Source organism: Anguilla rostrata, chromosome 4 (assembly GCF_018555375.3).
Source record: "Anguilla rostrata isolate EN2019 chromosome 4, ASM1855537v3, whole genome shotgun sequence".
Lineage (NCBI taxonomy): Eukaryota > Metazoa > Chordata > Actinopteri > Anguilliformes > Anguillidae > Anguilla > Anguilla rostrata.
In genome coordinates this window covers 34850638-34877237 of record NC_057936.1, presented here as the reverse complement: position 1 = coordinate 34877237, position 26600 = coordinate 34850638, and the positions used below count along the sequence as shown (strand labels likewise).

At 49.9% G+C, this 26600-nt stretch overlaps 1 protein-coding gene across 1 annotated transcript in view; it reads right to left on the bottom strand.

Annotated features, from left to right (window-relative positions):
• LOC135253282 (rho GTPase-activating protein 12-like) overlaps positions 1-26600 on the bottom strand; it is a 74618-nt gene that overhangs the window by 22566 nt on the left and 25452 nt on the right. Inside the window, exon 3 of the mRNA XM_064332370.1 lies at positions 1684-1935. Within this exon, the coding sequence (XP_064188440.1) occupies positions 1684-1935 (252 nt within the window). The remainder of the gene's footprint in view (positions 1-1683; positions 1936-26600) is intronic.

Below are 26600 nucleotides of genomic sequence, written 5' to 3'. Positions count from 1 at the left end.
TAAAACATTAATAAATAATAAAAATGTGTCATCAAATACCCTATATCTAAAATGGGAAAAAGATTTAGAGGAAAGTATCTACAAGGAAGACTGGATGTATATCTGTTTGAGGATACACAACTGTAGACATAGGCTGGCACAGTACGAAAATGTTACATCGAGTATATTTTACACGTGAGAAACTTAATAAGATTAATGGGGAAATTTCGTTTCTATCCTGGCACTGTAAGTGACTTAAAGGTACACATCTCCATATTTTTTGGGACTGTCCCAAAATCATCTCTTACTGGTAAGAGGTACTTCACTTGATTTCTAATTGTCTCCAGACTTCTATTCTTTATCACCTGTGGCTATGCTTACTTGGAAAAATTAATTCTTATCGCTCGAACAGTTACCAGAAAAGATATATGGATTTGGCATTAATAGCTGCTAAAAAGTGTATTACTGTAAATTGGAAATCAGGTGAACCCCATTCAGCTACTCATTGGTTTAATGAATTTTCAAGCTACATCCTCTTAGACAAAATATTCCATAGGCAAAGGGGTAAAGATGCAGACTTTAACAATATTTGGCAAAACCATATATATTATGTAAATGGACGGAGTGTAGCACAGTGGGTAAGGAACTGGGCTTGTAACCGAAAGGTCGCAGGTTCGATTCCCGGGTAGGACACTGTCGTTGTACCCTTGAGCAAGGTACTTAACCGAAATTGCTTCAGTATATATCCAGCTGTTTAAATGGATACAATGTAAAAAAAAAATGCTATGTAAAAGTTGTGTAAGTCGCTCTGGATAAGAGAGTCTGCTAAATGCCTGTAATGTAATGTAATGTAATGTAAATGTAAAATTATCTTGTGACGAATGCTTTTTCTTATTTCACCAAATGTCCTTGCGTGTGAGCTGGTATTTTTGTCAGCTTTATGTTTAGATGTGTGAATGCACCCACATCTATGTATGTATGCATGCACATCCTGTTAATGTAAGTCGCTTTGTGGGTAGGTGTGTAAGATAATCTAAGAATTAGTAATTATAACAGGTTCCCCTCCATTTATCCATTTATTAATTTCATTTTATTTCATTTTTAATCTAAGCACCTAAACTGCCTTCTCATGTATTAATTCATGTTCATGTTTTTTTTTTTGTAAGTTTGTGTCTTTGTCCTTTTCATGTAACACAAAAAATGTATATAAAAATAAATAAATAAAAGCAAAAGCACAAGAAGGATGAGTGAAAAGCAGAACAGGCCGCTCCGCCCATTCAGGCTTCCGGGCATGTAGATGCACTGCCTCACAAACTTCGCTCCTGCCAGCTGGGTTTCACAGGTCTGATCACACACACAACCCTAAGCCCGCTTAGCGCTGTTTAAATACAGCAGCAGCTGGGACCCGGCTTCGGCCTAGGCCTGCTTTCACTTTCACACACCACTGGCTGTAATGAGAGCCGGAATGGACACCCATACAGGGAGATGTGCCTAGAATGCCAGCAGTCTCTCCCAGGAAACATGCTTGTGCAAGCTCGGATTGATTACCGGAGGTCAAAGGTGGCAAAGAGAGAGAACGCACTGTACTACAGCTCTATGGGCCCGTGGCAAAGGCTCCTTCCTGTTTGGTGGGAGGGAGGCGCAGGGGTTTAGGTGGGACTCGCGGGTTGGAAGGTCTCGTGGTGGTTGAGGCTGTGTGGGGACTCCCCCACGGTAGGCGCTTCCCGTGCCTGCTGTGGCGTCGCGGGTTCGCGGCGGCTTCCAGGTGCGCTCCTGCGTGGCGCGGTTGAAGTAGAAGTGGCGGCCGCTGCCGTCCCTGTACGTCTCCCAGTCCCCCACTGTGTGCAGCGGGGAGCTGGAGGGCTGAGGCGGCAGGCTGGACTGCGAGATCTTCAGCTCCTGCAGGTTAGCGTAGACCGGAGACTCGGGCCTGCCCTGACCCGTGGGGGACGCCGTCTGCAGAACAGCGGGAGAGGAGACGACGTCAGACCACTCACGCAGAGTTAAAAAGGCATGAATACCGGTTTAGACCAGTCACATATTGAGTCAATTTTGATAAAAAGCCACCCTGCCAATGGTCATAAACGTCCTGGTGAACTCATCTTTTCCATATTTCATATCAGGGTATCTGGGAGGCACCATTCCTGACTAATAACAGCTGGCAGTGTGGAGGGCTGACGTATTGTCTGGATCGAGACCCAACATTGCTGCAGTAACCCAAGGAAACGCAGCCTACTCTTGGTGGAAAGAGACTAGCTAGTCATCCAGTCAAAGGCCAATGAGAGTGTCATGGCTTGATCCTCCAGTGTCTATACTATTCAAGATGCAAACATTTATTTGTCACATACACAGTTATACTACTACAAAGGCGCAGTGAAACCCGGGCCTCTCACTCGTCCAAACATTCTTAAGCAAACATGTTAACAGTCAGCTAAAAGCGAAATCGCCCTTAGCCAAGGGCAATGTTGTTACTTTTGAATCAGAGGGTTGCGTCGTCACGGAAACCCGCTACGAGACCTTCGCTCCACCGCACCTGTACTGTGCCCTCACTAGCGAGCTAGCCGAGTGACACCCACTACACCAGTAAACCACTAGAGTGTCGTGGAGCAAAAGTTCAATGACGAGATGCATATGCACTGCATAAATATGCAAGGAAGGAGCACAACACTAATAATGAATATAGAGTGTAAAGATATACAAGCATAGCTGTGCAAACAGACATCCAAAACTTTACTAAAAGACTCAGCCCGATACTGTGGCTAACATCTTTACCAACAGTGCCATTCAGGAAGACGAGTATAAAAACTATGTGTCTGTGTGTCTTGTGTGTGCGTGTGTGTGTGTATACATGTGCTTTTTTGTGTGACTCATTTTTCTCAGGAAACAGCTATAAAAATGACAACCAATCTGTGGTGCGTGTGCAGGAGTCTGAATAGCCCTGAAAGGCAGAATGGAATGAAGCGCGATGAAAAGATGTGGAAAGGCTGACCAGCTGCGCGAGATAAGACCCAGAGTGCCCACATGGCTTCCTGTCTCTCTCTCACAGATCTGCAGTTATCACAGCAGACCTCCTGTCAAACCGGATACAGCGCAGAAAATATAACCTGTTGCACAGATACAACACACCCACAACTCTCATCAGCCTACAGAACACAGCCTAGCCTGACCTGACCTGTGTCGATTGGCGAGGGTCATTTATTAGCCTAAGTGGCTACAAAATGTAAAAGTTCAAGACATAATCAGATGTACTGTACCGTACAGTGTGAGATCGAGAAGAAAAGAAGATTTTGAGAAGAAGAACTTGATGGGTCTAGCACATAGATACTTTTATTTTGACAGACGGTGCAGTGGTCAAACACAGGAAGTGCCTACTGGCCCTCTCTTGCCAGCTTGAGAGATTTTAGTGACTCTGGTGCAAGCTGTGAAAGGAAGGAAGTTGCACACGCTGAATGCAGGTGGGAAAAAAACGGCCGGTTTGCACAATGTCCACCGAAGCACAAATTTCAACACGACAATCGAGGCGCGGCGAGCGTTTTAGAGATAAGCCGGCACTTCCCTGTGGCCGTGCTTCGTGTTCATGCAGTCTGTCTGTGAGGAAGGGAGCTGAAACAGAACTGGAACCTGCGGCACACAAGACACCCCCCCCCCAACACACACCCCCACCCTGCAAGACCACATTTGCATTCTAATGAACGCACACTCCATGGAAATCTGTTCTGCTGATGAAGGGAAGTGATCTTCTTCCTGTGTAGTCCAAACCCACAAATATGCAACTATACCACGTGTTGAAGGGAGGTATCCCAATTTCATGCAATGCACTGGACCTGAAACGAACTGACCAAAATGACATTTATACCTTCACCTACTGGCAGAACCAATGCAATAGGGCAAGGGCTTTGAATTCTAAATAAAATTAGGGGTGGGAATCCTCACTAAAATCGAAATCTTTTAGCAAGATGTTTACATGTTGACAGCCAACTGCAATTATGCAATGTAACACAAAATGCTATTTACCATAACAACACAGAGTTTACTTCCCTTAGCAACAGGGACCACAAAAACAAGAATGAAACATGTTCTTGCCTGTGTAAGCATCTGGACACTCATACTAAATCTCCAAACTGCCCGGCATGGCATGCCTCATTTAACAGTCACAACTTGCAAATTATGATCCGGGGTATGCCACAAGAAAGTCATTGCCCCTTTCACAACACGATTAGCATTAATGTTAACTACCATACCCCAGCAGTGCCAGGCCTCAGGACTCCAAAGCACCTTAGCAAAAAAACTCCATTAACCTACACAACCCCTGCTGGCTTACCCACAATTCCAAAGGCATCTTTGCTAATTCTACATAGATGTGGGAGGATGCATTGCTGCTTAAAATAGGCGACTTCAGGGTGTTTTTCTGAAATTCTGTTGCACAGTCTATGCACAGCTTCTGTAATCCATTACGGACCTCAAATGACCGTTCTGAAATGAACACAGATTCCGAAAAAACAAACATACAGGGTACTGAGGGATGCTCTGTAGATGGGAGTTGAACTTATGGTAAGAACGGGTACATCTGCATTGATTTAACTGCACTCTCTGGACAGAGAGCCATAAGTACTTCAAAACCAACCCAACAGAAAGGGATGAGCTGGAGACACTGCAGAAATGCTGCGGTAACTCAAAGAGCACTCAACAAATGGAGAAATGGGAACTGCCGGGTGCCTCACCCTGTTACGGCATGGTTAGAGTGTGAGGGTGGGGCCTCACTGGCAGTGCCCACTGTGCCCAGCAGCCTGGCAGAATGAGGTGCTGTCAGACAGGCATAGCACGGACCAGTACGGCCCGGGGATGGGAAGGTTTCACATCAGCCGAGTTCACAGCGGCCCATCGTGCCTTTAAAGTGTCCTCCTCAGACCCACCTCCGTGGGAGCGCGATATGCGAACCGCCTCAGAGGATGCATGCGTGTCTGTGTTTTCACAGATCTGTGGTGGACGTCATAGCAATGAACACTGGTATATAAATACGTACATGTCTGTATACATAGAGACAGACACTCACACATACACAAGATTGGGCTTTCTAAATTTGGCTTTTAGTTTAACCAACTGAAAAGATAGAAGCAGCCAAAAAAAATAACTCAGCATCTTTTGTTCTCTCATGCAACCATCCTACTTTTCTTTTTCAATCCTCATTAATAACAGCTCGGTGGGTTGCCTTTGGGCCAAATAATGTGCGCGCAGGTACGAGAAGGATATTTTTTTTGTATGTCTGTGAGAGTTACAAAAAATGATAACATGCTCTTAAAAGTTCAGCACTGCAGATGAATTGGTTTTTCAAAAGTGAACGTCTAAAAATTTTACTGACTAACCACAGCGAAGTTGCACAACCAAAATGGACGCAAGTATTTGCCATATAGGGCATCAGAAATGAAATGCACAGGGAGATAAGGCTGAAATCAGTTTCATTTCTGCTGATAGAAACACGGATTAATATCTAATGCAGATTAAATGAAAATACATTACATAAGTTTGCATGTTTTGCCAGAGTTTGCCAGAGTTTGCAGCATGAACAGTCTCAACCAAAGCTGCTGCCATAGCATAGGCTAGCGAGGCCACTGCTGGTCATTTTCACCTGCATGATCTAGACTGAAGAAAGCAAAGCTCATTTCTCAGACTTGCACAATGGGGAGCCATCACCTGTGGTCCAGGAATGCTGACGAAGACGTCATCATCATCCTCATCAGGTCTGCGGTAGCCTTTAAAAGAACGGAATCTGAACATGGTGCTAGAGAGCTCATCTAGTCCTTCTTTCTGTCTTTTTCTCCACTTCCTACAACTACACCTTTCTTTATCCGTCCGTCTGTCAGAGTGAGAATCTCTGACTGCTGTGGGTGAAGCCAGACCGCTCACAGCTCACACGCGCGTAGACAGAGAGACACGCAGACACACACAGGAAGTAACTGTGGGAAATCCCTCCCTCTAGACTCTTCCTTCTATTGCACAGCACAACTGAGGTGAACGTGTCTTTCCACAAGACCCCTCCAGCTACCCGGAAGTAGTGACACCCCTTAGCAGTGACAACCCTTAGCAGTGACACCCAGGAGCAGTGACACCCAGGAGCAGTGACACCCCTTAGCAGAGACACCCAGGAGCAGTGACACCCCTTAGCAGAGACACCCAGGGTAAGGGCCGGCAGACAAACAGGGAATGATGACCACCCAGCTGGTTCCTCTTACAACACCAATTCCAACGCACACCTGGAGGTAGATGTCCTTCTAGTGGGGGGGTGTGAACCCCGCCCGTTTTATGTTTCTTTATTTTAAATTCATGCCCTTCATGCCTCCATGCCTGGACCACGCTGGACCACTGCCCCTGAGCCTGGAGCAAGAAAAGCCCGGAGTGAAGCCTGCAGGAAGCTGGAAGTCTCTGGGCTGGGGCGAAGCCATACATCACCCCTCTGAGGGGGCCCACTCCACCAGACAGGAGGATAAGTTATGCCTGGGCTTTTCCGGCGTCCAAACCCCTGGTCTGGAAAGAAGTAGCTTGATTGATTGTCTGTGTGTGTGTGTGTATGCGAGAGACAGAGAGAGAGAGAAAGAAAGACAGGGGGATAGGGGTGCTTCTAGGTGATGAGAGAAAAATCAATGCGTCTGGCTGCGGATGTCCATCCATATGCTGTGTGCATGAAATGAGCACGGTACGAGCTCTGGTTTTGAGATTTGAGATCTGGAAGGGCAGCACACAAACGTGTGGTGTGCCCCCTTGTGGAAGGATCTAGGGCAGTGCAGTTTGTTCTACAAAATGCAATGGGTGTATCCTGAGTGGTATTCGTTTTAGGACCTATAAAATGCACACTCAGGTACCACCATACATCTTTGTGAGGTAACAAACTGCACACCAAGGGTTAATTACAGCTCCTGCAGGTGTTGTGAGGTCAAAAAACTTCACTTTATTCACAACTTGAATTAAACGGCACAAAACTCCTTCCAAGCATTCACCTGCCACTTCTGGAACAAGGTGAATCAGTTTGCCTCACACCGGCGGTGATAAATATAAATGAAATCCGCCAGCTACAGGCAAGCCCGGAATTGAGTCTGTCACAGGCAATTACAGATAGGAGACCCGTATGTCATCTTACGGACGCCGCCGGCGAGCGAATCGCCGAGGAGCGACGCTGCTGAATACAGAGCCCGTCCTCCGGATTCCAGCGGCGCCTGATAAATTAGCCGTTAGCCCCGAGAACGTGCCAGGTCCCGGCAGCGCAAAGTGGAATCCATTAATCCTCTCCAGTTCCGTTACCTGGGCGTGTTATTTTGAAGTCCGCACAATGTTTTATTCATCTCCGCGTTTAGACTGCGAATCGTTCATTCGCGCCCCGGGGGCCGGGATTTGAGCCGCGAGGTCCGTTCGGTCGCAGCGGCGAGTTTTTTTTCCCTCGGAGACGACCTCGGTAACAAGATGCTAATGAAGCCCTCTGCAGGTGCAGGGCCTCTGCCCTCTCCCCGCCAGCGAAGCGCTCAGCAGAATAAAATAAGATGCTACTCCACCCTGAAAACTAGCCAACGGCAAAACGGTTAAATTACGCATCTGTTTACCAGATAACCCCAATCCAGGCATACCACACCATCTATTCACACTGCTGGGTATTCACTGAAGCCATTTGGGTGATATGGTTTGCCTGTGGGTACAGATTACAGCAACCGAACCTGAGAATCCACCCAACAGCTAAGCTCACAAACCCTGCTCTTTAGCCTCTGAAGTTAAGCTGCACTGCTAAGCCTTGTTCCACGCCCATTTATGATAGGACCTTTACAGCACAATGGATGACGGTGCATTTCCCGAATGCATTGCATTGTGAATTCACATTAGGCATTCTTTCATTTAAGCGTTACATGTTTATTAAATTTATATATATAATTATATAAAATGATACAAATAGACATAGAATGTTTATCCTACATTCTTATTTTAGGCATTTCTACATAAATCACCATGATGAGTGTAACTGCTAAGAAAATATACAATGTTAAAACTGCATGATTCACAGTAATTGTTCATCACTAAAGTCCTATTTAACCAGATCATCATTCATTTAATAACATGGAAGGAATGGCGGAGTAATATCTAATGTTTTAATCAGCTGAATACTAGGCAATTTTAAACAATGACAGGTGTCAGTGGCGGACTCATAAAAATAGCACCTACTGCATGACGTGGGGCCCCACCAGCACACAAATCTGGCGGCACCCCTAGGCTGTTGTCACGGCACCCACTTTGGGAAAGCCTGCCCTAGAGGGCATGTTGTAGGGGAGACTGTAGGGCACTGCATCTCATTTTCTTCACTGGGATTTTTTCTCTCCATTGCAAGGGCACTTCATCGTGTTTTCTCACTTGGAAGGGCATCTAAGAGGGCACTTCATGAGTTTTTTCATCAGAAAGGCACCTGTGGGGAACCTCAAGCTTATCCCATTGTAAGGACACCTATATGGCACCACATCACATTTAAACCACTGGAGGGGCACTTCTCCATTAGAGGAGCACCTAATTGGGCACTTCATCATGTCTTCTCACCCGTATGAGTACCCTATGCAGCACTGCATCCCATTTTCTCTACTGGAAAGGGCACCCTTTGGGGGCGGCATAGAGGGCACTTCATAACGGCACCCTTTTCCATTGAAAGGGCACCCATAGGGAACGTCAAGTTTAGACCATTGTAAGGGCACCGCATCACGTTTTCTCCACTAGAAGGGCACTCATTAAGACATGTCATCGAATCTTCTTGCTCTAGAGGGCACATCATAATTTATTGCATGAAGGGGCACCCTAGAGGACACTCAATCATTTTTTACCCATGTGAAGGGCGCCAATAGGGCACTTCCTCTCATTTTTGCCACTCTAGAGGGCACATTAGCTACGCTTTTTCAACCATGGGGGCACGGCTGCCCCCTCGGTTGCCCCCCAGCGACAGGTATCATTGTCCCTACAGCCTAGACAATCGACAGCGACGTCCACCTGCAGTTCCACTCCATGTCCACTGGGTGTCTCCCTCAGGCCAGAAAGCCTGGAGAGGCTCAGTCGTGGTTGGGTCAGAACGGAGGGCTGCAATTGCCAGCTGCTCGCAAAGCGACCTGCTTAACTGCATTCTTGTGCCCCCATAGTGCACCTCATCGCACTAAAGTGACCACGGTTTACACATCCAGGGCCTCTCCTCTTCCTACACCACACCCTTGTGCATTTCTGAGGGGGTGTCACACCACTGGAGTCACCTGGATTGAGGCTTCTCCACTGCCGGGGCCCCTCCTGCTAAGCTTTCACGCATTCCTCACATTAGAACACGAGCCAAAGGGAGACGGACTCCAATAACGAGAATAATAGCGGCACAGTTCACTAAGGACAGATGATGACCCAGAACTCAGCCTCTGTGTCTCTCCACTGGGGTTACATAACAAGCCCCCTGTGAGAGCACCGGTTGTGTTGTGCTCACATGTAAAACTCTTCTATTTTTGATGGGCATGACGCATCAAGTTACCTTAGTTTGCACCCCTGGCCCAACCCCTCTTTAAACTCACTGGCCACATATTTCATTTTATGCCACCAGCAGGAACAGCACAGTGCACAGAGCAGTTCCTGCAGATATCCATAAACGAATAGCAGAAGCACAGAAGCACCCTGGGATATACGACTGTTGAAGGGAAGACCAAGCATAATCGGAAGATTGCAGAGACGAAGCAAGTCCTTAAAGCTTTGAATAATACGACATGAGAGTTCATAGAACACTTTGATTACTTCAAAATGGGATCCCATAGCAATATCTCACCTCGGATTCAAAGTGATAATTACCTAGATGTGGTAATACAACTGAATCAAAGTTGCAAAAATGGCAAAAAAATACTGAAGAGGGGATGTTATTTTCTTTTTTTCCCCGTCAGCCTACCAAAACCAACTGAGGATAACACGGCAGGAGGTTTAGGTGAAGAAAAGAAGAGGTTTACTGGAAATCCAAAATCGCTGTGATGTCACGCAACTGGCACAACTGTTCGTCATGGGTTCACATGGCAACAGCGCGAGGGCATACCCGGAGCAACCCACAGCGAGATCACACAACAGCGGAGTGAGGCAATCAGTGGACAGCTGGTGAAATGCATGTGCCAGCACTGATTTCTCTCACCTGAAGCAGCGGAAACATTCACCCACACTGATGCCATATCCTCACAATTTCCTGAGACTGTTCAGCTAAAGCCTACGCACCACACAGGCTGTGTCACCACCAGAGGTCCACACAAGCTACTGTCATTGTAGATCTTGCTCTGGTATATGGATATATGTATATACGCCATATGGCCAAAAGTATGTGGACATCTTACATCCGACATCTCATGCAAAATTATGGCCATTAATACGGCGCTGGTCCACCATTTGCTGCTATAACAACTTCCACTCTTCTGGGAAGACTTAACACTAGATGTTGGAGCATTGCTGCAGAGATTTGCCTCCATTCAGCCATAAGAGCATTACTGAGGCAGGGCACTGATTGGGTGATTTGGCCTGGCTCACAGTTGGCTTTCGGATTGATCCCAAAGGTGTTAGACGGGGTTGTGATCAGGGCTCTGTGCAGGTCAGTCACGCTCTTGGTAAATGGTAAATGGACGCATTAAACGCTTTTCCAGGCTTACATGACCTCCATTCGCCAGAGCGTTAGGGTGTCGTGCTTGCCAAGGACACTTCGCATCCCAGGCGTGGGTTGAAGCAACCCGACTGCCAGACAATCGGTTTTTACGCTGAAGCTAGTGCCCGTTCGCACTGTATGAAGCAGTTTTATACAGACTCACGTGTGCAGAGGGACTGCAGGGTTGAACAGGAAAGGACCTTTCACGGTTGGGGAGTCACGAATGTCGAAGTTATGTCGCTGAAGGCTGAGGGTTGGGCTGTGAAGGCTGAGGTTGAGGTGTGAAGGCTGAGGGTTGAGGTGTGAAGGCTGAGGGTTGAGGTGTGAAGGCTGAGGGTTGGGGTGTGAAGGCTGAGGGTTGAGGTGTGAAGGCTGAGGGTTGAGGTGTGAAGGCTGAGGGTTGGGCTGTGAAGGCTGAGGGTTGGGCTGTGAAGGCTGAGGGTTGAGGTGTGAAGGCTGAGGGTTGAGGTGTGAAGGCTGAGGGTTGAGGTGTGAAGGCTGAGGGTTGAGGTGTGAAGGCTGAGGTTTGAGCTGTGAAGGCTGAGGGTTGAGGTGTGAAGGCTGAGGGTTGGGGTGTGAAGGCTGAGGTTTGGGCTGTGAAGGCTGAGGGTTGAGCCGTATAGGACAGTGACGTGTCTGTATTGGCGTGAGCTCCTGCACTGCCCCCAGGGACTGAAGACTGAGTGGGAGGGGCTGAGCCTTCCTGACAGGTCCATCACATTTACTGTCAGGAAATTCCACAGACTTCAATTTTCCAAACCCCCCCTCCCCAGCAGATCCGCTCTCTAAAGTTTCTCTTCTCTTCTCACTCACATGCTCTCTCTCTACTGTCTCTCCCTCTCTTTCTTTATCTCTCCCTCTCTCTCTCTACTCCTTTCCCTCTCTCTCTCTGCACGCACACAGACACACTCTCTCTATTTGGCTTCAACACATTCTCCAACACTTAATCACACACGTTCCCGCTCCCACACACATCCTCTCATTCAAGCAGGCTCTGACTAGGCATAAATATGACCAATTACAAAGGCTCCTTGGTGGCGGCTCAGTGACAGAGTGCGTGACAGGGAGAGTACCATGGCCAGCCCGCGAGCAGACACCCCGCTGGGCACTGCGCACAACCTAGTGGCCGCACCTGTCAGACCTGGAGCAAGTTTAGCAAAAAAATCGCTTGTTACTGCAGTGTTGGTTTAGATCGGATTTAATCCACAGACGCAAAGGACAGAGAAAAACCACCAGGTTCCCTCTAGCTCGCTCTCTCTCTCTCTTGCTTGCTTTCTTTTTCACTCACTCTCTCTCTCTCGCTCTCCCTCAGGCTCCAGTCTTCCCAGTTCCCCAACGGTCGGAATAACAGCGCCCCCCCTTCAGATTAACCTATATTTTCGCCTCAGTGATTTCAAGTCAGACAAAATCCATGCCATTGACACAACTGTGGGATTTAGCGCATTACAGCCTCATTTCATCTTCACACTGTTTTTGTCTGAGTCTGGTGCTTTTGTAGTTTCATCCTCCTACCAGCAGGTGGCTAGAGCGAGATTTGGGGGGAAAGCATTTTCTCAATGGCTGTGTCTGAATCAGCTTCAAAACTACTGTGCCCTCAAAATATGTACTGTCCACCAAAAACATTACTTTTTAGTACGCAATGGGCAGTATGCGAAAAATATCCTCCGTACTATTTTCCAACTATTTTTCCAACCGTACTAAGATGCCCCGCCCTTGCGCGGCCATGGTCACGTCCTCGTTGTTGTTGAAGGAAAACGTCATCGGAGCAGCGCCTCGTTTTTAAAGCAAAGCTGCGCGTCATATTTTTGGGACCAAAACGGTCAATTACTTCCCTAAAAGGTGCGTTCCCGAATATACTCAGAAAAACCCTGGAAAGAAGCATGTCATCCTGGGATTTTAAGTACACTACATACAGAGAAAACTGGGGGGTATGGCTCCTAAGGACATCAGACCCTGTACACACATGTTCCAATCACAAAAAGCAGAATTTAATGAAAAAGTTTCGCATGGAATGCGGGAAGGGGAATACAAATGACTTGCATTTCCCTTCCTATTTCACGCTTCAGAAATGTGCGCATCCCAACAGAAGAACAGCTAATTACTCTTCTAGTCTGCTGTTGACAGGCTCTGCGGAAATGTCATCACTGTCCCAGACAGAAATGTACGCCAAAAAAGCCCCGCTTCCCTCAAACTTGCTGGATGAGCAGGGTCACCTCATCACTCCAACCACATATGAACCAGACATACAATCCATCAGCCAAAAGACGGAGGCGAACCTGGCGTTTGAAAAAAACCGGAACCCTCAGTCAGGCTTGATTAACATCTGGCCTGAGCAATGGCTCGGCACTTGCACGTGACCAAACCCGCTCTGTCACTCATCGTTTCCCCAGCATGGCTGCTGAGTGTCAGGAAGACCCCCGCCTTCCCACTGTCCTCCGGGTATGAATGCAGGCAGGACTGTTAAATAGGGACACGTGGCCCGGGGAGAGGGGGTGGGGCCGTCTGGCTCCGGGTGGGTGGTCTGCCCTACCCCCCACCCCCCCCCCCTCCCGCCCCCACCACGTCCTTCGTCCCCACAGATGGACATGCCACGCCCGAATGAGCTACTCCGCATTCACACCCCCCCACCGCACCGGAAGCGGCACTAGAGGAGGAACGCGGTGTTCCCGGCGTTCCGTGCCCCGAGGCCACATTCCCGTTTCCTCCGTAAACACCGCCTTCTCATTAGCATGCGCAGCGGGGCTGCCTCGCGCAGCGGCCCGTTTCCAGTGGTTACGGGCAGCCTGCACACGCCAGGGGTTCGGACGCACACAGAGCGCGCGCAGCAGAGGCGTAGCGGGCAGGCACCCCAACACACGTGACACACGAGGAAGGCAGAGGAGGAGGAAGAGGAAGAGGAGCGAGGGGCCGACTGAGGAGCTCACAGAGGGTCTCCCGTGAGTGCCGTGCGTGTGGCCGCTGGGCCACGCCTGCGGACGAAAGCCCTGTGGGTGGCTTGCTGCTCACTCATTGGGCAAAACAAGAAACTTGGAACATGTGGGACAGACGCACTACAACCACAGCAGACAGCCCCCAACAGTTCCTCTGACTGAATCTGCATAAAGAGGGCACAATAGCACTCATTGATTAAAAGGACAAGCAGTTACCACACGGCTAGGCAGCTAAATGGTGGATAGATTGTCACTAGCATTCACAATTACGTCCCCAGTTGGATTACTTTAGCCATTATTACTGTCATTATTTTCTCTAACACTGACCTAGTTCTCAGGAAAAAGTCAAACCTTAGTCAAAATATAAGCCAGACCCAATATTGCTTTTTAATTTTGACCTGTTGACCTCCCCCCCCTACCCTCCGAGACCCACAGGCCACTCACTCAATGTAATTTCCTTAATGGTGCGGACTAAGACAGCTTTAGGACAGCCAGAGCTGCTGGAGGGATGCTAATTGGGGCAGGTGGAGAGGGAGGGGGGGGTGGGGGTATGACAGACACTGTGACATCAGGCCGGAGCCTGGAGCTTTCCCCAGCGCTCCCACCCCGTACCCACACAACGGAGCGGTTAGCGCTGCTAACCCAGAGCCTCACACTCACTCCGCATGAGAACACCCGTGTCCCTGCTCCGCACGGCTCCTGTTACCTGTGCACGAGGCCTCTGACCGAAACACTACGAAAAGCCCCCTCTAACATACGGGCGTACAGATTTAAGAGCATTCCTTCACTGAAAATTAGCACCATTCCTAACCCACAGACAGCTGACAGCTAAACCCCCAGCCTGCGGGTAATCCACTCCTAATGCCTGAAGCGTGATTGGCTCCGGCTAATCGCACTAATTCAGCGGCGCTTCCTTTGGCCGTGTCGCGAGGGGCACAGAGTGGGCTGCGGGGAGCAGCCGGACACTAACGCGCTAGCCTGCTCCCACACCTCTGCACTCTGTAACCAAAACAGGACGCTGCAAAACACCCATACTCACTGTCTCTCACCTGCGCTGCTCCTCTAACAGAGCCTCATCTTGTTACATACACTCACACACGCACGCACACACGCACGCTCGCAAACACGCACGCAGGCACGCACACACACACACTTGCAGAGCGTACATACATCTCACAATGGTGACACACTCACCATACAAACATACAGCATGCACAACACGAAAATCAAACGTGTGGAAGAACATGCACAAAAAACGTACACAAATACGTGACCCTGATCACACAAGCGTGCACACACACACGCGTGCACATGTACACGTCCACAGATAAAACATCCTCTACATCATCAGTGCACTGGGAAGTGTGCAACAGTATGAAATCAACATGAGACCGCAATACATGGAGGAGTTCTAGCTCACATTCCTTTAAGCCCAATTAAAACCATTCATTAACATTCAGACCAAATGTGTTTTCATAACCTGCTCTGACAGCATAGCAAGAGCAACACCCGCTGTATCATTATTTTTTTTAATAAATGAGAATTTTGTTGCATCTCTCTAATATAACAGTACAAACTCCAGAGACACAGGGTGAAGACAGGTTAGAAACAAAGCTACTGTGTCCTTTTCCTCCGTCCCCTCTCTGACACCATCTTGTCTCCGGGAGCACTGCACAAGTTAGGTGGGCATTATTATCCTCGGTGTAACTCGCTGATGAAGAACCATCTTTCACAAGCCAGTAGGTTTGACATTATCAGATTTGAAAAACACAACTTTTATATATAGAATACTGAAGGATGCCAGGAAAAGGAAATTCATCTTAATCACACACAAACACCACAGACTGGGGTTCCTATCAAAGTGGCAGACAGCCATGCACCTTAAAAAGCACGACAACTTCCTGTTAAAATGATCAGTTGGCATAAAATTTCCACTCATTCCAGTAAAATTGCAGCTCACAGTTTTTGAGGCCTGGGCATATTATCCACACATACATGTATACGTACAGGCAGATGATATCACTTACTGCCCAGGCTAATCTACTGCACAGCTGTTCATTTTAATAAGAGACCCCTGATACAGCCAGCCAATATCCAATGTGTCCGGCGAGCCATATTTACATAGAATATTTAATAAGAGGAGCTCAGTGTTTTGGAGAAAATTCAGCTCATCAGTAATCCTGCAGAAACCAAGGGAACCGCTCTTGCACTCGACTAATCAACATTCATACATCCTTAATACCAGAAATAATGAGAACCGGGTTTGAGACACGCACACTGGTAACCTTGCTCATTCATTTTTAATCTCAGTACCTCACAAGTGCGTGACCCAGGCCTCAGCTGTGTCTCTGTGGACGACCACCTGCAGTTCCTGCGGTCCAGAGGCCTGTCGGGTCAACGAAAACTTTTTTTAAATCTGCCAAGAATGTGTTTTTGGAGCAACGAGGTGGTGGAAAAACCAGGGTCTGTGGTACATTTCCCAGCATCCCCTTGGGCTGGAAGCTGAGGGCAGGATTTACGGCTTGTCAGGGAGTCTTCCCGCCGCGCCCCGTCTCCGGGGAAACGGGCGCGCCGAGACGGAGCCACGCAGGCAGCCGCGCGCGCGTCCGCAGCTCCAGACGGGCCCTGACAGGCTTAAGCGCGTCTGTGCCTGCTGTCCGTCCACCGACTCAGCCAACCGCACTGGAGGTCCGGCATGGAGGATCAAGCACCTTGTGCTATATGCTGTAGCACCTTGTGCTATATGCTGTAGCACTTTGTGCTGTTCTGCCCCATATTTGTCATTCAGTGCAAATGTGTGCCTGGTGCTAATGTGGATTTTCAGAACGGCAAGGTTGTCTGCTCAGACACGTCTAATAGCGCAATGCAAACCTGCGGCTGCATACCGATTATGAAACAAATACATTAACGGGCAGTGGGGAATACATCATTGGTTCCCCTCAGATGAGAGTCAACATTACTGACACAATCAATGTTACATCACAATGAACCAAGCATTCTTTATGTGTGTGTGTGTGTGTGTTTGTGTGCGCGCAAATGTGCGCCTATCTGTCAGTCTGTGTGTTTTTGCATGTGTGAGTGTGTGTGTGTGTGTGTGTGTGCGCGTGTGAGTCTGTGTCTGTGTGTGGGTGTGTAAGAGCACGCACTTCTGCAGGAACTAAGTTCAATGTCAACTAGATGATAAAAATACCAAAGCAAGTCTCAACAAAGATGGAGCGCCCAAAATTTCATAATAGCACTGTCTGGGTCGCCAGAGGTTATGGAATTCAAGGCTGACTAAATTAATTTAATGTATGTGGTGGTAATGATTATTTTATTTAGGTTTAGGGGGAAACTTCAATATAATTACAATTATATATATGTAATTATATATATAATTTTTTCTTTAACTATTATAATGGTTTCTGTGACTACACTGGTTGAACAAAGTTGCCGTAAGTCTACATCCATTAGTGCAATCAACCATGTAGTTACAGAACCATTACAGTTAAACTGTTGTAGCAGCTGCTGCGGCTATACTTATAATGGCTGCTGTAACTACAACGGCTACAACAAGCCGCTACACTTGTAATTGTTTGCTTTACCTAAAACAGTGGCTGTAATGGCAGCTGTAACAGTAAAGATAACAGCTATTGTAATAGTCACTGTAACTGCAGTGGCTGAATGGGGGAGGGGGGAGGCTAGGTAGCCCCTGGGGGCTGTGATAGCTCTCAGTCTGTCCTTCTGCCAGCTGGGTCCCTGAGCCCCACGTCCCAGGGGCACAAGCCTGGAGGACAGAGTCCAGCTGCGTGCAGCTCCTTCTGGGAACACCCTGCACCCTGCAAGGGCATCTGGGAATCCACACTGGGACAAAGTACACCATCCTACGTAGAGCCAGTCACTGCCCATCCATACCTACTGACATCCCCACTCCACTGTACAGCTGTACGTGCAGTATGCCTTCCAGACAGTCTTCTCATCCTCTCTTTGATATTGTTACTGCTTGCAAGCCAGCTGTGGTTTACCGGTAAGCAGTAACCAAAAGCTAACATTTAGGTTTGATATCAGCAACCAATCCAAGAAGACAAAAAAAGAAATTTGTTTTATTTAGCTAAATCTGGTCTTTTTGTGTTGTTCAGGAAAATCTTAGTCTTGGACTACGGAGTCCAGGCAGTAGTCTCAGCCTTGGATTGAAAAGCCCACACACTGTCTTGGACAGTAAAGTCCAATCAGTGGTCTAAATCTTGGACAGAGAAGTCTGGCCAGCGCTAGTTTATCAGAAGTCCTCAGTCCAGCCTGAACTCAGCTGTGATATTCAACAGTGGCATGGGGACAAAACGTTTAAAGAACTAGTTTCTCGTGTCACGAAAGACACGTTCAAATAATTACCGTAAGTTACTATCATAATCCTCTGAAATGCAAAAAATAACGAAGCAAGGCAAATCGGCTCCCAACACCAACGCCCTGAATAGCCTCGGGCGATGAGTGCGTGCGTGTGTCAGGTAACGGGAGACAGAACAGGAGCCGGGGCCAATCGCATTCCTGCATCAACATCGACCTCGCCGAACCGCCGTCCAATCCGCGCTAACGGGCCTGTGCGCGACGGCCGAGGCTCCGAGCGCGAGCAGTTACAGCGACACGGCCGCCGGCCCGGCCGTCCCCCGCGACACTGATCACAGGGCCGAGGTGAGGACCGACCGGCACCCTGTTAGCGGAGCAGCCCCGGTGACGAATAGCGGGGCAGAGGGGAGCGGAGCGGAGCGGAGGCAATCGGGCAGAGGGGCCATTGATTGCGCTCCGCATCGGCTCGGAGACAAGTGCTCTTGGTACCGACGGAACAATCAACAATGGCCAATCACGGGGCCCGCTCTCTCGCTGCGGCGGACAGCGACTGGGCCAGAATGAGAATGGAGCTGGGGTGGTGGGGTGGTGGTGGTGGTGGAGGGGGAGTATTCCTTCCCCAGTGCTGGTCTTTTGGACACAAAATCAACAGCTTTGGGCCCAACTGCCTTTTTGTTTTAAATTGATTGTTCCTATGCCCTGGAAAACCAGTGGAAAATCAGCGCTCGGGTAATGAGGGCAGTACCATGTGGAGTACAATCCACAATGCTGGAGACCTTATTGGGGTCAATCCAGCTGCTATATTTTAATCATTGTATGTAAATAAAATCTGTATAAGCACACCTTGGTACATAGCTATAGGTAGAAACACTGGTGTGCACAGTCACTCTGAATCACTCTGACACAGAGACAGGACAGCGCAAAAAAGTACTGCATTCAACACAGTTAAAGAACACAGTTCCAAATTCCCTCCACCACTAGTGCATTGCAAAGGCTAACGCATCATCAGAGGAAGACAAGCAGTGTACAGTCACACTGGCACCAAAGCTGTCCACAACACTCTCCACCAATCAATTCCCAGGTTCTCACCCCCTCTCTCTTTTCACGGAATTGATTGGCTCTGCCACTGGGTCTTTAAAAGACACAACTCTCCCTATTTCTAGTACGACGCTGCCAAAAACGCAAGAACGGGACGAGCGCTTTGCGGTCAAACTAGGACGGCTAACACGATAGCGTGACCCGAAAGTAGCCAGCGGCGTAGCCGCCGCGACAAGAAACGGTACAACACAGCAGAAGAAGGGAAAAAATAATAAAGACCAATGACAAGACAAGTACCTGAGCTCTGTGAACAGTTCCCAAGGCCAGCCTCTTCCCCGCTCTGTGTCTGGTACCAGGACCGTGCGCGAGGCGCGGGGGGGCGCAGGGGGGGGGCGGGGGTACGCGTACGGCGAGCGCGCAGGTACTCACAAGGTAACGCGGGGCTCTCAGGTACGTGTACATCGCTCCGGATGAAAGCTCTGGCGTCTCCGTGCCGTGCTGGGGACTGGAAGGACTGCGGCTACAGGACGATTATATTTAGACCCAGGGTATTCTCTTTAAATAGGGATGCTTATTAACAGCCCGACCTCAGCCGCTCAGAGGGCTTGCGCAATAGGAACAGGAAGAGAGAGAGAGAGAGAGACGCTTCCTGCTCCACGGTCTGGCCGGTCAGCAGGCCCACGCTCAGAGGGCACGGATCCCTGCGCCTCCCGGTCGGAACGCGCGCTCCGGGAGGAAAGGGGCAACCTTTCGCTCACCCGCGGCCGCGCACCAAAAACTCGCCTCTCCCAGCTTTACGGAGGCACGGGTAAATCGTCCGGGGTCCGTCGGGCAGGGACCATCTGCAATTTAACATTCTCTCCTGTCCTGTCCACAACTGATGTTCACCCTGCAGCACCCAGGGACCATCTACAAATTAGGCTACCTTTACCCCGCAGCAACCAGGGACCATCTACAAATTTCATTCACTATGCAGCAAACAGGGACCCATCTATAACTTAAATTCTGAAAACAACCAGGGACACACAACACATTACTTACGGTCTGCTTAAGCCTGGGACCGTCTACAGACTACTTCTGCTCCACATCAGCCACGGATAATTGAAAACGAATTTGATATTATTTGACATTCTGCATCAGCGAAAGACGATTCACTGATTTGTGTCAGTCAAACTGCATTAATAATGACTTTATAGTTTTTATCACCGTCTCCAGAATGGGGTTGAAAGGCACAGGTTGTATTTCACTGTGTTCTCTACATGATTTTAAGGGCAGATTCTGTGAGACTGTAACATACACCGTTCCTAAAACACTCAGCAAAATATAAAGCCACGAGGTATAGTATATAAAACCATTAGGCACTAGTATATTTGCAGTATTTTATTAAATTGTAACCACTGATCCTTTTTGTGTTTTGTGGCAGTATTATGATTAAATGGACCTCTGATAAGCACACAGGACAGCCAAAACCCCCCCCCCCCCCACCCCCCACCCCACCACAAACATGGTCCCACTCACCCAGGACACAGGCAAATTCCACCGTAAAGCGAGCAGCGGACTGCTACTGGACAGGAAGTAACATTTGTCTGCGAGGTACACAGTGGCCTGTCATAACGGCAACCAATCACAGCCCCAGCGACGGGTAAACAGACAGGAGAGAAACCGGCGGCAACGGCTTTGAGAGCTCCGGTTGCCATGGCGATAAGCAGGCAGTGACACAGAGCCTCCTAATCATCGGGCCTCAGGGGACGTCATTTCTCACTCGGTGCCACGCCCTCCGCTGGCAGATTCCCTACCTGTTGCAGAATGTGCGGGCATATTAGTCACGGGCGTGATCCCCGAACGGATATCATTTTTGCAGCGTGCCTCACACATACCACACCTTGCACATTCGCGTGACCAGTGATTAAAGGGGAAAATGAGCACGGGATTGAGAATTTTCAAAAAAAGAGAGGCCCTCTGCTTTCTTCGGCCAGAACCACTCTTCAAGCCGGTGTGTGTGTGTGTGTACAAGTGTGTGTGTGCGTAGGTGCGTTTGCATGTGTGTGCATGGGTTAGAGTTAGGTTGGGCAGGGCTGGTGTCAGAGCGATTAAACAACCATCACTCTACAAGCACACTCACAGATGATTCACTGTCAAAGCCCCTCCACAGGCAGGGTCAAAACAGATTATACACATTAACGCAGGTGAATCAGGTTAATGGAAGCCCCGCGAAAACCCGTATGAGGGCTCAGTGAGGAAGTATCGCAGGAAGTGAGGCGTGAATGCTGAGACAAGCGACAGGGCACTCAACTTCACACTTTCTGTATGTGTGTGTGTGTGTGTGTGTGTGCGTGTTGATGTGCATTCATGCGTATGGGCGTGCATTTGCACAAGTTACGTGGGTGTACATATGTGTCTGAGTGCATAAGCGAGTGTATGCGTGTGTGTGCACGTGTGTGCGTGTTGACGTGTACTCACGTGTATGGGTGTGCATTTGCACGAGTATACATGGGTGTATGTGTCTGAGTATATAAGCCAGTATGGGTGTGTGTCTCTATGTGTGTGTTTGTGTGGATAGGAGCGAGTGTGGGTGTGTATGCGTGTCTGTGTACGTCTGTCCGTACATGTCCATGCGATTTTGGTTGGTCTGAAATGAGGCAGCTGATCATTGAATAGGCTATCACAGTGCATGAAGCACACCGATTTAGATGTTCCATTTTTTACCAGCCTGGCTTACCACTGCCTCTATAAACACACACTGAGTGACCTATTTTGCATTCATCCTTGCAAAAAATTAACTTGTGGAGTGCCAAGCTTGTTCCTCTTATCTGTAAACGACAGTGTCGAAATAGATTTAATGCCTCTGAAACTGTGATTGAGCCAAGCGAACCCCCTCTTTGGGGAAGTGTGCGAAAATGGCAACACGTTGAGACGCCAGCACTCTAACAGCGAGCTGTGGAGCGAGGAGAGGGACGCGTTTAAAAAAGCTGAAAGAATCACACAGAGGGAGGCTTCGACACCGCGCCTGCAGCCCGGACGCAGAACCGTGACAGGACATGACGACTGAAACCAGAGCGGCCAACCAGGCGTAGGCGCCATTCCAAGAGACCGCTCTTACACGTTTGCGCGAGGAAGCAAGAAAACCTTCTGCAGTCGCTCTTCAACCACAGCGCTTTCATTAATAGCGCAGAACAGACAGTAATGTGTGAGAGGAAAAGAAAGGAGAGAGAAGTGACAGACGGTCCTATAGACAGGATGTGATGCAACATCAATGTCTGGGGCAGAGGTACGGGGGGGAGGGGGGACGCAGCGGGGCAAAGTCCTGCCACTACCTGTCACCGCTTCTGGCAACTGTGACCGACAGACACACAATGGGCGGACAAACAAACAAACAAAACGACCGCGCACCCTGCCTTTCACAAACAAGCGAGGTTGTTCTCCCGGGTGACAAAGGAGGATTGTCCTGCTCAACAATGACAGCGCATCCATCCCGCAATTTCACCGAAAGGAGAGTTACGGAATACAAAATAGGAAAATTGGAGAACAAAAGTGAGATTGAAAAAGGGGGAAACATAAATCACAGGGCGGCAATCAAACTGCGCTCTCCCCCTCCGCCAGATGGGTTCTGGAATCAGAGAGATCCTCCAAGGCTCAGATTGCAGGCTACCGAGAGAGAGAGAGACAGACTATTCAACAGACAACATATTAAATTACTGCAAATGAAGGAGGAAGAACAGCAGATATAATCCACTGAACAAATATCTCTCGAGAATAAAGAGATGATTCAAAGCAGCCGCTCGCAGCTCTACGGCTCTGTTTGTGTGCCGAGGGGACGTCTGGTTCGGGGGGGAGCGTTGGCGGTTCCGCACGTGCCGCCGCCCAACCTGCGGCGGCCGCTGGTCCGGGGAATAGTCTTTACCAGGGACAGCTTACCCGGTTAATGAATGTGTGTGAAGTCACTTCCTCAGAGACACGCGAAACTGCACACGTGTGAAAGTGGCCGAGAATTCCCTGTCCCCTCTAGTTCCTGAACGAAGGGCGCTTAGAAACAGAGCGCAGAGCTCCGTGATTGGCCGTCGTGGGGCGAGGCTCGTCGCTATTCGCCAGCCTTTGAGCGCTCAGCCTCGTCGCTGCTCTCGCGGATCCACCAGGCTCAGACAGGACAAGGGCCTGAAACGAAGCCCGAGGGAGCAGGTCTCACTGGAGCAGGTCTCACTGGAGCAGCTCTCACTGGAGCAGGTCTGACTGGAGCAGCTCTCACTGGAGCAGGTCTCACTGGAGCAGGTCTCACTGGAGCAGGATCTGATCTGAGACCGTCTCCCGGGCCTGAGCAGCGGGAGGCCGGCCACGTGGGCCCGGCGGCCATCTTTACCGCGCTTCTCACTCTGCGCTGATCTGCGGCCTTCATCCCGCCGGTTCTTTCCGCCTGCTCCTCCTCCTCTGCCGGGACTGCAGGACCAGACAGGGTGACGGCAGGCCAGCTGGAAGCTCCTTTATCGAGGAAATTGGACAAATATACAAAAACTAAGAGAATTCTGCATCATATTATTGTTGTTAGTGCACTCGGGCTCATGTTCAAGGAATGGTATATGTCGTGAGGTCACAAACAAGCGAATCAGGGCTGCTGGGTGGCTCATTCGGTTAAAGCACCATGCTGGGGAAAGCATGTTAAAGTCGACTTAAGAAAGGTCTTTCTACGACTCCGCTCTACGAGTGCTTAGCAGAAGACTGGGGTGTGAAAAGAAGCAGGCTGGAGACAACACGTGGATGTCCACCCTTGTGAATCGGCAGTGGGTTTCGTACATTAGCCCGCGCAGCTGTGGTTACAGATGACTGGCCTTCCAAAATGGGGCAGGACATGCTCAACTGCATGTTGGGCAGCATATTCATAATAATAATTTTTAAAAATAAAATAAATAATAATAATAATATATTTTATCAGAAACATGCAGGTCATGAGCTGACAGGTGCACCCTGAACTGAACATGGCCCAGCCACTACCCAATACCTGACTGACTGACTATGTTCCTGCATGGCACCTACAAACTTCCCGGGAGAGATATCTGAGAGGATGTGGATTCTCTGCCTCAGACAGAATGACAGCAGACCGCCAGCTGTGCGCGGGTCCATTTTGGGCTGGCGGACGCAGCAGGGACCCCCTGCAGTGTGGAAACTGCCGGGTTAAGGCTGACGCTTCCAGTGTGGCGTTATCGCTAGCTGTGAAACTGGGACACTGCCTTCTCTATCCCAGGACTGCGTGCCCAGATTTCCTGACACCCCATAAACTGCTCTGATTGGTCAGATGTAGAGAGACATGCGGGGAAACGCATCAGATCTTTCCTCCGACAAAGAAAAAGGGTGTGAAAAACAAGAACAACATCAGAAATTAGATCCTATAGGCACCGGGAAAAACGGGCATGAACAAAAATCTGAAAGCTGTATAAACCTTCGTGCTGACAATACTCAAACCTTCGTACTCAATCTTTCTAATTAAGCTACTGCAACGAATCATTAGATTCTGCTTTTGTAAGTAGTTTATTATTTTTCTAGAAAGCTGAACACCAACTGGCTATGAGGCAAGTTCTGTCAAAAAGGCATTAGTCTAAACTGTGAATGAGCCAGTTTCCAGCGACAAGAACAAAAGCCACCAGGATGAGACACACTTTTTTCTCCCCATTTTTGTAAACACAGGCGCATGTGCTGTGTCATAGCTGGGAGGTGGGTGGGGCTGGGGCCCGGGGGAGGGCGGGGTGAGGGGGGGGGGCACAGCAGTGAGAGGTGATCTTTGTGCTGAGACGGCAGAGGGGCACGGGCCGTCGCGCTGAATCACAATGCCCCGCTCAGCATTCTGGGACAGCGCGGCAGCCCTCCCCGCTCCTCCAGACCTCCACGCTCCAGCGGACGAGCCTCCCGCGCCTCTGCGGGGAGGCTTGGGCACGCCCCGCCCTTCACACGCAGACATGACGGGGTTAAAAACGCCTAAAACGCACTCGCGCGTCCAGCTTCGGCGCTCTTGCCAAAACGCAAACTCCGCCTGCTCGACGCTGCTCAGTGATGATTCAAACTGATGGTGTTCTTGGCGCTGTACAAACCGCTGAAGGCGAAGGGTGGGGCCCCCTCTCTCTCCCAGACCCTGTTCTGCCACAGTCGCCTGTCAGGCAGGGGGGTGGAGTCTGTCACAGTCTGCCCTGTCACCAGGCTCTGCCACAGCGTGTCACCAGACTCTCCGTGGCCAGCTCAGCGCCCCCCCTTCCCCTCCTCCAGCACTGGTCCCCCCTTCCCCTCCTCCAGCACTGGCCACTCCCCCCCTCCTCCAGCACTGGCCACTCCCCCTCTCCAGCACTGAGCCACCCCCTCCTCCAGCACTGGCCCTCCCCCCCTCCTCCAGCACTGGCCCCCCCCCTCCTCCAGCACTGGCCCCTCCCTCTCCTCCTCCAGCACTGGCCCCTCCCCCCCTCCTCAGCACTGGCCCCTCCCCTTCCTTCTCTCTGATGGGCCGACTTCTCCCCGCCGACAGTCCCCGGGTGCTGCAGGTCTCCGCAGCGGAGAGCTCATTTATTCGCAGAGGGAACGGCGCTGTGATTTGCATGTCTGGTGAGGCACGCAAGCGCCGCGGCTCCTTCAGTCAGCCCGCCGTGTTATTTGCGGCTACGCAGATCACCGCCGCGGCGAGGAGGAACGGCGCCGAAAGTTTTGGGAGCACGCTCAGTAGAACTGGGGCTGAGAGCGCGCTAATTGGATCAGCCTGCTTTGTGTACTTCCGCCGTCTACACAACACAATCCGGCGTATCCGGTGCCGGTCCCCTTCCACAACCATATCAAAAACGGCACGATTTCACAGCACAATGACGTGGATTGTGCTGGAAAGGCTATTTAAAAATAGACGCATTACAGGACAGGTTGTGCAAAGACAGCTTTCTGACAGACTGTAGGAAGCCTGCTTAAATACTCAACTTCAAGGCCCGTGTCCCGCAAGAGGCAAAAAAAGTCCACACAGCTTAATCCCGCTCTGCAAACAGAGCCAGCGGGGCTTCAAACAGCCCAGCAGTCACGCGGCGGTGGCCAATTCTGAAACGCAAACATGGCCACCTACATTCTTCGAGAAAGGGGAGGGTTGATTGGGGAGTTTAAACGAAGTCAGGCCAATATAACAAGACAGAACAGTACATGAGCCTCCCTCTCTCCCACTCCGCTTCCTTCCCTTCCCTACCTCCCTCTATCTCTCTCTCTCTCTCTCTCCCTCCCTCTGTCCAGGCCACTCTCTTGTCCTCCATCTGACCTGCGAGCAGTCGGGGATAATTGATCCACACAGAGCTGCTTCTGTAGGACCAACTCGACTTTCACCAGGCGGGCTGTGCCACACGGGCACAATGGCGCTTTTGTGGGGGGCGGGTCATGGCAAGCAGCCCTCGGGCCTCCAGCAGCCCGAACCCGCTGGGATCAATACCAGCCCAGCCGAGCCGAGCCGAGCCGGGCCGGGCCGGGCCGAACCGGGCCAAACCACGCACCCTGTGGCATAGATTCCACCCTGAGCGACACTACTTTGGGAGTGGCGAGGCGATCGCTACAGAGGGCTCTGTCACGGGTCTCAGCGCCGCGTAGAGGGGCGTGGTCTGGGACCCAAACCGCCGTCACCAGAACAGAGGAGCAGACGGAGGAGAGAGCTCGGCAGAATGGTACCTAATTGATAT